Source organism: Ananas comosus, linkage group 6 (genome assembly GCF_001540865.1).
Source record: "Ananas comosus cultivar F153 linkage group 6, ASM154086v1, whole genome shotgun sequence".
Classification (NCBI taxonomy): Eukaryota; Viridiplantae; Streptophyta; class Magnoliopsida; order Poales; family Bromeliaceae; genus Ananas; species Ananas comosus.
The window spans coordinates 12841236-12851833 of NC_033626.1; the positions used below are offsets into that span (position 1 = coordinate 12841236).

Here is a 10598-nt window from a genome sequence, read left to right on the forward strand (position 1 = left end):
TGTACAGTGCCAATTTGCCTTGCTTCTCTTCGTCGGATCCTATTGGCCAAGCCTCTCCATCTTGGGAAACTATTGATAAACTGGCTATAATTTTCTCTGTCTCTACTTTCTTTAAGATTGGATATGGCACATTGGGCCCCTTTTGGAATTGCATTTGGCTAGGCGAGACCTCTCTCAAGCGTAGATTCCCTAACCTCTTTTCTTTTGCAATTGACCCGAATGCACGCATCGGTGCACGCTATGCTGCGCATTCATGGTACATCTCAACCAGGAGTGACCTATCCAGAGAAGCAGAAGAAGATCCCCAGAACCTACATGATGAACTACACTCCATCTCATTTTTGCTTGAATCAAATAAAATCATGTGGCGATGGGCCTCAAGGGAGTGCTTCTCTGTTTCATCAGCTCACACTCTCCTAATCAACAGGGGTGTTAGGTATGGTCACCGTATTATGATCCGGAGGCAAGTCATTCCTCTGAATGTCAAGATTTTCACTCGGCTCGCCATTCATAATAAAATACTTACTGCCGATATTTTGGCCCAAAGAGGTTGGCCAAACTCCGAAAAATGTGTTCTTTTTGGAACTTCCGATGAAACCTGTAATCATCTTTTAATCTACTGTCCCTTTACAGTAGATGTTCTGGCCCTCCGCCTTCGTAGGACAAACCTCACCCACGCGGGTTCACTACATCTAACTGATTGGTGGCGCACCGTCAGATATTCTTTCTTGAAGGAACTGCAGCCTGGCTGTGACTATCTCATCATGGCTTTCTTTTGGTGCATTTGGTTGGAACGAAATAGCAGGATTTTTCAATGTGCCACAAAGATTACAAGATCAATAGCAATCAGAATCAAATCTTCCTTAGCTACTTCTCTATCTAAATTTTAGCTTGAGTTATTTCATCGAGAGTAATTTTTTGACTTTGAAATGAAATACCAGAGAACTACATATGTAAACCTTGGAGATGTACATAATTTCATGTAGTAGTATTATTCTGGTAAACAGGCCTACCTACCACTTTCCAAAAGAACAGAAAAAGAAGAAAAAAACTGAATAGGTACCTCGTGTTAGTCTGCAAGGTGCTGCATCCGATCTGCACAGCAAATTCATGGCCAGCGTAGCACATCCCGTACTGCCTCTTCAAACCACACATCTCAGAGGAAAATTTATTAGTCAAAAATACAAGAAAAGAAAAAGAGAACTATCAATGAAGATATCAACTCTCATAAAGAAAAAAAAATATTCTTGCAAAGAAGGCTCAAGGAATATGTTTCGAATTAATACAAGCTACGTGAAAAATATTACAAGCCAAGCAGTTTACAATATTATTACAACACAACCATATTAACTACCTTAACTGATTCACAAGCACACTCTAATAAAGTTTACAATATTATTACAACACAACCATATTAACTACTTTAACTGATTCACAAGCACACTCTAATAATTATTACATATGTACACAATGTGTACACATAGATCACCAAAATGACTTCAATTCTCTCAAACGATTCTCAACCCTTGCTCCATCCATGATGACAATTCAGCTTGCCTCTTCCTCATCACTATCTTCTTTTGTTTGATGATCACCAGCTTATCGTAGACGCTCCAAGGAAAGCTAAGGAAATGGGGCCTGTCCAAACCTTCATTGTAGCGACCCCAATAGTCCGGGTGATAAGTAACATAATACCAGGCTGATGCTTTCGCATATAAGTCATCTTCGCTCTGGTCGTCATCACCACTCATATCTTTAAACCATGACCTCGCTTCTTTCCTCAACGATTTTACCGCCAACCTAATTGCTTCTCCATCATTTTTCTTGGTAAAGGTCTTTCCCATCTTCAAAATGCTGCCACTGAGTATCTCGGCCTCTGTTTTAATCTCATAATGTTCCATTAAGTTCCCCAGCTTGAAATCGTACTCATCCTTGAAAGAAGAAGCTTCGTTGAGGTAATCACTAAAGCCGTCGACTTCCATATCCGGATCGTAAGACTGCCTTGCCACCTCCTTTGTGAACTTCTTTATACTGTCTGGCTGGGGTGTACTGTTTTTGATTGCCCTGTAGAGTTTTCCTATAACACCCTCTGATTCGTAGGTAACTTTGTTGAGTTTCTCCATGAAATCAGGATACTCCTTCACATGGAGGTGAGGGGGAATTTCGGCGGGCACTCCTGTTTTAGGGAAGTCGACGGCAATAGAAAACAGCTTTGCGAGCTCTACACAGGCTTTACTTGAAGCTTTAAGTGGCTCCTTATCAGCAAAGACTGTGTGGGCATTTGCGATGATTCCTAAACTGTCGTTGACAATATAGTTTGTGAAGTACTCCATCACTTCCTGCGTACCGCCACCACATATGATAGACAGTTAATATCTCCCACAAAGGATCAACTGTCTATATATTTGTACACTACATAGAGATATTGTGTTTTCTGCAGTATATACTCCAGAAAGCACATGAAATTGCACAAATACCCTTGCAAAGTAGGTATTTGTGTACATATACTGAAAAGCTCGCTTATTTTTGCATGTCCCTAGAGGGGTATCTAGTATCTACACACAAATATTTTGCATATACACCTCTGGAGGAGGATGAATGCAAAAAAATAAAGTTTTAAAGGGCACGCTCAAATCGCCTATTTGCAGGGGTTACATGCAAACAAGACCCAGAACTGCTAAGCAGCTATTTTGATGACACCTTTATACATCTAAACTCTCTTGCAAATTTCCATTTGAAAGAGTTTCTTCAGGTATCTTAGCATACAAACCGAATTGTTTTATAAAGAGTAAATATATATGCAGTTATTGCTAACAAAATAGCAGATTAGTCGTTGAGTAATTTGAAAGGATGAATCGCACTTCTAATTTGTTAAAATATTACCTCAATAGTAACATCGTGATCTAAGGTCTCTGTTGGTGCCGGAGTATAATCCATAGGAGGAACCACCTGAGAAGGAATTAGTGTCGGATCCCAACAGACAAAGTATGTGTCTCCATCTAAGTCACTTCCCGAACACTCATTAGGATGGGGTCTGAATAATGACAAACAAATTAGAAATTAAATGATAGAATATATACACTATGTATGCGTAAATGCCAAAAGAACAAGAAGTCAGTGATATGCTGAAGAAAGAACTATCTAGACAAAGAAGCATTGCTCAATGGTATGCTAAAGAAAGCATTCCTACACAGAAGTGCCCAAAATGCCTAACAATTAACAGCTACAAAAGAACGCATGTTTTTACAGTCAAAAGCCTGACTTAGTGCTTGCTAATACTAGACAGACAGGTGCAGTTCACCAAGGAAGATGTTGTAGCACAGGAAAAGTCGCAACTAAATATGACAAGAAGACATTTGAAAGGTTCACTGTCTAGCTAGTAAAATTGATTAACATTTAAAGCAAACAAACAATAATAGGAAAAACAAAAAAGAAAAAGCACCTCACCTCTTTCCTTTCTGCGGAAAGACAACACAATCGACCATATGGTGCAGATCAGGAACATCAACAGCTGTTAAAACACGAACATCACCAGGGTGGAGGCAAGGGTTCTTAGCAACCACTACTCTTCCCTTCACCACAACCGTGTGATCGTCCAATTCGCCCTCAGCAAACATATACAAGCCATTATTTTGAAACTGCGAGATCCCAGTGCATGAGATCTGAATAAAGACCTGCCCGTATTCTAATTTGCGGGTTTCATCCAAGCAACCCATCATCGCCCTCCCTTTTGGAACAAATATCCTCGACTTAGTTCTCAGTTCCAACAGCCTCGTTGCCCTATATGCCTGCAACAGCATCGAAAGGAAAGGCTCGCGATCGGGTTTATACCCACATAGCAACAGTTCTTTGAGAACATTGGTTGTTTCACCAGGAGACATAAGCTCAACCGCTTCATAAGCCATTTCAGGATCAGTCAAAATTTTATCCAGCTGATTCACTGCTGCTTCTTGCTTCATTTCAAATATACTATCGCTGATTCCCAAGGTAGAAAGAAGAGTAATTAACTGTCGATTTAGAAAGCACGGCTGGTACTTGGTGTATGCGAGGACATCCAGTTTCGTATTTGCGGACTCGTACTTAGACATACTTCTTCGCAGAGAAAGCTTCTTAGAAGAAGTTGGATCGACGGCCACAACACCTTTATAGCCTCCATACCTTATTTGGAAGGCCGAAGGAATTGAACGCTTCAAGCCACATTTTGCAGCAACTCTTCGTGCAAAATCAGCAGAAATCTTTCCAATTCCATCAGAGAAGCAATAACTTGTCCCGTTATACACATCATCAATGATATCTACTTCATGCCTGCCAACACTTAAAGTTTCCGTGGAGGAACTGAAAGATTGGCCAAGCCTAGCAGCATACTTAGCCACATTTCTGATACTTCGGAAGTCACCCATCCACTTTCTAATGTCACTTGCAGTCACCTCAATTCCTGAAGCAAACATCCACGCCGAATTGTCCCGCAACTGGCTTGACGAGAAGGCGAGAAATTCGAACTTCTTATTGCCAATGGCAATACCATTTCTCAGGACTGACAATATTCTTTTATAAAGTGCTGTATGTCTTGCATCATTTGAAGAAACAGACCATGGCGACAAATCGGTTGAGTACATTTTCTCCCAATCCTCATCAACAAAAGAAACCCGGAGAAAATTATTCATTTCATCCGAAAAATACCGTAGCACACGATTGGAGACGTTAACTTCTGGCCCGCAAAAGTACACTTTAGAAGGGGTAACTTGAACCCTATGGACATAAACTAACCCATCATCCAAATAAATTCTAGGCGATTTTGGAGGGCAGTCTGATTGTTCATACTTTAGATACTGCTTAGACAGCCAGTTAGCCGGATCCAAGCAGGTCTTTTTGAAACATGACATCTTTTCTATGGCGTGCACTATATAATCAACAGGCACAAGATAAGGGCAGACCAATCTAAAGAACTCGTCATCAAGTGTCGGACCACTGATGATCCCGTTCTGGACCATTTGATTGATCTTGAAGAGTATTTTATAGGGCACATGAATCCATGGGTGAGGTTCCACGATGGGGACTAGCTCCATATTGCAAGAGTAGGAATATCCTCCGTTCAGTTCATAATGGCCGTTAAATTCTTCATAAAAGACAAAGTATTCATGGATATTTGGAAGTTCATAGTCGTAGGGCAGCTGCAAACATATTACAGATGACTGTCCCATGCTGCATGAGGGCGAAAAATCCGTTGATCTAATCCACTGATCATCTGGAGTTTCCTTAAAATAATTTAGAAGAGGATCTTCGTGTACGAGACCGGAACTACGAAGGGCCAATTCATAAATCTTAGGTGCAGCTGCCATCTGAAGTTTCAAAAACCAGAACTGAAAATCAGTTTCTGTCAAGCAAGGATAAAAGAAAAAGAAAAAAAAAAAGGGCTCTCTGATTGCTGTAAAAAGTTTCAGTAATGTGCAAGATTCGAATCACAATTTCAAAGAAGATTGATACCATTATATTTTAACTGGTACTTGGCCCATTTATAGAAAATAGAGAAAAACACACATCATACAAGTAAAGTTCTGTTAGCAGAATAGGTTAAAATCTATATTAAGGTCTTCCCCTCCAGCAAATGCAAAATGTTCAGGCAAGCGGTTCAAAATCTACTATTCTGTTGACTGACTTAGTAAGTAGACAAATGGGATGATGTATCAGCATATGAAGGATGATCTATAATTGTTATAAATTGAATGAAACAAAAAAAAAGAAGAAGAGGAATTAATTGTCATATTTTGGCACTAAAGTGTTAAAGAAAAAAGTATGACTTCAACACAGAAAATACTTGAGAGAGACGGACCTGAAACAAAAGGAATTGTGAACCTTGATCAGACGAGCGGTGTAGCTGGATCTCCCATATGCTTTCATAAGAAAGTTCGAGCTTGTATTTGAAACTTCCCTGGGAGACAAAAAAGTATATCTTCCTCAAATTAAAACCAAAGTTAACGCGAACGTCGGAAGCACTCCAGAGAACACAAAAGCTTCTTTTCAAGACCGGGCAGCCAAAATGAAGGGTTGCATGTTCTACAACAAACAAAGAAGCTCTAGGCTTCGGAACAATGTCGCGTTTCATATATCGAACCTTAAGATAATATCCCTGACACATCAAGAGGCTATTGTCAGCCAAGTAAATTATTCGTTTGGCTTGCCCTTCTGTTAAGAACTGAACCACAGCATAAGATCTCGACTTTTGAGTGGTTACTGCCGGTTGTCTAAGCTTGAGCGCATAGACGGATCCATCGCCTATAAATCCTTCCAAAATGTCCTTCGCATAATCAACGCTAGCATGTAGCGGGAAACCATGAATATTAACCGTCTTGCCTCCCATCACTTCAGTTGCTGAAGGACCAGATAAAAACTCAGTTAGCATTTCTTAATTCGATGATCAGCTAACAAAACAAGAATGACTCGACAGATTCGTACTACAATCTTCGTGAAAAAGAAGCAGAGATTTGGCAAACACAATTAGCAGCATGTTGAATCTGGAATTCTCCTTTAAAAAAAAATTTATGGAGAGAAAAGCTTTCTTTTAGCATCAAATACATGATGTTTATTCCAAAACTTTTCTCCAAACAGAGAGTAAACAAGCTAAGAATGATTACTATACATTTTTACAGAAAACTTCAAGAACAGAAACACCAGAATTTTAGCAAAAAGATAAAATAACAAGGCATTAACGTTGGATTAAAGACCAAGCATGCACAGTAAACCAAATTAGTATGAAAAATAGCACCGAGAGCAACAAAATTCCTCAAGATTATCTCTGGCCATAAGATTTCAAAGGAACAACATTTTTGACAATAAATATCAAAAATTGTTTGACAAAGACATTATGTAACTAATCTGAATCAAGAAGAAACAAGAGATTTCTCCAGTTAAATCCTTAGTAGCACTCCCAATTATAAAGAATCAACCCGAGAGCCCCGTTTCCTATCAAGCATCATCAAACCCAAATAGGGAAAGAAAATTACCATAAATGGTAAAAAAATCCACTAATTTGCGAGCTCCACTGTATGTTTTTTTTTTTTGGGAGAAATAGAAAATAAACTTAGCTGGAAATATGAATCAACTAGGATTCGAACTTGGGACCTCAGGTACCAACCACCAAGTCCTTTGCCACTTCCGATAGGGACGGTCGGTGCGAGCTCCACTGTAAGAAAGATCAAACAAAATATATGAGAGAGATAGTGGTTTCCCCCGAAGAGAATAGAAACCCACACTAAAAATCACGCCTTTATGCTACAATACATAGAAACAAAGGAAGAAAACAAAGAATTATGAAAATCCACCAGTATATATATATATATATATATATATATATATATATATATATATATATATATATATATATATATATATATATATATATATATGCTGTTACACTGTCGATAGTATAAAATATTTGATGCTATCAAGTTGTTAGATGAAAGGATGTGCGGTTAATTAAGATGTTAGTGATCCCCTAGGCTTGAGTGAATTGTTGATTGAATAGTATAATCTAACGAGTAAAAATGATCAAAGGATAGATCGGCAGAAAATCCGATAATAGCAAGAGTTTGGTACATAGCTCTAAAATTTTTTATTAGAGATATTGATCTTGCAGTAAATAGTACAAAAAAATTTCTATCAAAATTTCATCAAATTTGAATACTTCTACACCGTTAAACTTGCAAACGATATATATCCCCCATTAAAACTTATTGATTTTGAATTATTTCGATCGTTAGGTAAATAATATCCAAAAATCACAAAATTTATTTTCTAGATACTTCAAATATGCTAAATCAAGTCTAACGGAGCCAATCTAAGTTCCATCATCGAAAACGGCTTAGAAGCACGGAGGCTTCCATACTCCTAACAGCACACAAATCCTACTCTCTCTCTCTCTCTCTCTATATATATATATATATATATATTTTTCAGTCAACTGATTTAAATTAATTCTGGAGTAATTTTATTTTCAGTCTAACTATGTATTAAAATGGAGGGTAGATTTGCAAGAAGCTAAAATTTTAGAGGATTAAATCTTATTACTAAAATTTTTAGGAGTGGCATTTAAAAAAGCCAAAGTAGTTCGTTTTCATAAAATTAAAAACTATTTCTAGACTAAAAGAAATTAACTCTAAATATATATTAGAAAGAAGTTTAAAATTTAGAATAATAAGTTGTTCACTCAATTTTGCAAGGATAAATATACAAAGCGATTATTTTTGAAGAGTATTTTAAAAGCACTGAGAATAAAAAAAAAATAAATAAAAAGAAGTTTGAAAAGGAAACGTATAGTGTTATGATATTTATATGGTTAGATTTTAAAAATAGTCAAAGAAATAAACAAATCAATTAGTTTTTAAGAGATGGGTAAATTAATAATTTTATTATAGAAGATTTATCAAGACTACATAAGCTTAATAATCGTATTATGCAGGTCTTGGGTCAACTTGAAGTCCTCTTCATCATTAAGTTTTCTTTTTTTTTTTTTTTTTTATTTCTGGTGGGCCCAGGAGAGGGGCAAGCCAGAAAAATTTGCTTGCCTAACGAGCAAGGATTCAAATCTCACCGTATAGTAGTCCACAAAAAAGAAACTGATTAACAGTAATAATAAATTACTATTTTGTTTTAAATAAAATAAAATGTTTGAATTTTTACCTGATAATAACTTATTCTTCATATAAGGTAAGAGTTTTACCTGAATTTCTTGTTTAATTAAAAGGTAAGACTTTAATTTTTTACTTCAGGAAAGGTCTTAGCATTCATAATAATCTTATTTTGAGAAAAACAACTTAAAATAAGCTGAATATGCGAAGTCATTTGAAATTTTTGACCACATGCATATATATAGCTACAATCATAATAGAGAATTTTCATACCAAATAAAATATTACTGTATAACTCGGAACTATGCTAGAATACTATTAATAACACCAAGTCATTGGTGTCATTAAGTTTTCGGCCCTTGATTATAGCGATGTATGGTTAGGATGACAGTGATCTCCTAGAATTGAGTGAGTGGTTGGTTGATTGAATAGTATAATTTAATGAATAAAAATGATCAAAATAATTGATCAGAAAATTTGATCGCATCTAGTGCTTGGTGCTATCAATATTTAATAGTACTGTCGCCGGATTTATACAACTTATTATATCATACAAACTTGGGGGTTAATTTGCATGGACATATCCAAAGAAAAAAAGACAGTGCATATGATTAAACAATAGAGTAGGTTCCTCTCTCTTCACATTAAAAAGGAGAAAAAAACAATGTTTGAGGATAGGAATCGCTTCTCTAAGTTCTCTATTCCATCACCATGTATGCATCAAAGATTCTTCGCTTCGCTGATTGGAGGGGCTCATCTTTTTCAGTTACGAAGGACACCAAAAGCCAAACCTTGCTCACCAAGTAAAGAGATTTTATTTGGCAATTGACTTGACGAGGACCCACCGAGTCAAGGAGAAGAAGATGCTTTCAGTTACGAAGGACAAGGGCGTGGTCGTTAATGTGGACTCGACGAGTGCAATACGCTTGCCACTGTACGGAACTCGATATTATGCTGAGTCTCCACGAGGATTTTAATGGACTGTTATCATATGTGAGAACAAAAAAAAAAAAAAAAAANAAAAAAAAAAAAGATTCTTCGCTGCTCTCATTGGAGGGGCTCATCTTTTTCAGTTACAAAGGACACCGAAAGCCAAATCTTGCTCACCAAGTAAATATAGCCAAATCTTGCTCACCAAGTAAATATATTTTATTTGGTAATTGACTTGATGAGGACCCACAGAGTCAAGGAGAAGAAGATGCTCTCAGTTGTACTATTACTAGTATTTTTTTCCCTGCCACTAAATGGCTGCAACTGGAGTTGTGAGTTGAGTGTGGATTTTGACACGCGAGCTGGGTCGGGTCGGGTCGGGTCGGCTATGCTTGTTTTTAACATGCATTGATTCGACAAGGGTAGCGATTGTGCGGAACTCGATTTTACGTGAGTCCTGCAGAGATTCAGGTAATAGGAGGATTTTCATGGAGTGTCACATGAGAAAATAGTAAAGATATTGAATCATGTTGAGTTCCACAGATGAAAAAAAATGAATGACCAAGGGATTCGGGATGTAATGTACAGAACAGCGAGTGCTCGCGATGGAATAGCACATTTTCACATGAGTGTCGGATCATCGAATATGTACATACAACAAACAAACCACGATCAAACACCAAAGCTTGAATCATTTCATGCTCAAAAATAGCATGACCCCCTCTTAGTTTTGAAGTTCACTAGTTGGGTCGCGTGAAAACCATTTGGTGGAGCCTATTAGCCAAGCCTCTCCATTTTGGGAAACTATCGATAAACTGGCTATTATTTTCTCTATCTCTACTTTCTTTAAGATTGGAGATGGCACATTGGCCCCCTTTTTTTTTGAGAAATAGGTAGCAAGCTACCTGCTTCATTCATTAAGGAAAATGAACTAGGCGTACAAGATGGAGGCAGCTGAGGCCTCCTTAAGAGCCGAAGGCAACCAAAAAGTCACTAAAAAAGTCCATTGTACAGAACAAACCAAGGAAAAAAAGGCACATTGGC

At 37.4% G+C, this 10598-nt stretch overlaps 1 protein-coding gene across 2 annotated transcripts; it reads right to left on the reverse strand.

The window, feature by feature from the left end:
- LOC109711151 (probable RNA-dependent RNA polymerase 1) lies at positions 1257-7124 on the reverse strand. 2 transcript variants are annotated; one of them, XM_020234069.1, is made up of 5 exons: positions 7084-7124; positions 5831-6369; positions 3448-5339; positions 2884-3034; positions 1257-2339 (listed from the first exon to the last, which is right to left on the reverse strand). In XM_020234069.1, the coding sequence occupies exons 2-5, from the start codon at positions 6356-6358 to the stop codon at positions 1509-1511; spliced, it is 3402 nt and encodes a 1133-aa protein (XP_020089658.1). In that variant the 5' UTR covers positions 6359-6369; positions 7084-7124; the 3' UTR covers positions 1257-1508. The 2 variants fall into 2 exon arrangements, with proteins under 2 accessions (XP_020089658.1, XP_020089657.1); XM_020234068.1 differs by lacking the exon at positions 7084-7124 and having other exon boundaries at positions 5831-7069.

What these genes read in the sequence shown, in the direction of transcription:
- LOC109711151 (XM_020234068.1), bottom strand. Translation starts at nt 6,400, where the DNA reads ATGCTAACTGAGTTTTTATCTGGTCCTTCAGCAACTGAAGTGATGGGA. An exon ending in CACAATTCCTTTTGTTTCAG is followed by an intron (nt 5,340 to 5,830) that starts GTCCGTCTCTCT and finishes TTGAAACTTCAG; the next exon opens with ATGGCAGCTGCACCTAAGAT. An exon ending in TTTCCGCAGAAAGGAAAGAG is followed by an intron (nt 3,035 to 3,447) that starts GTGAGGTGCTTT and finishes GTCATTATTCAG; the next exon opens with ACCCCATCCTAATGAGTGTT.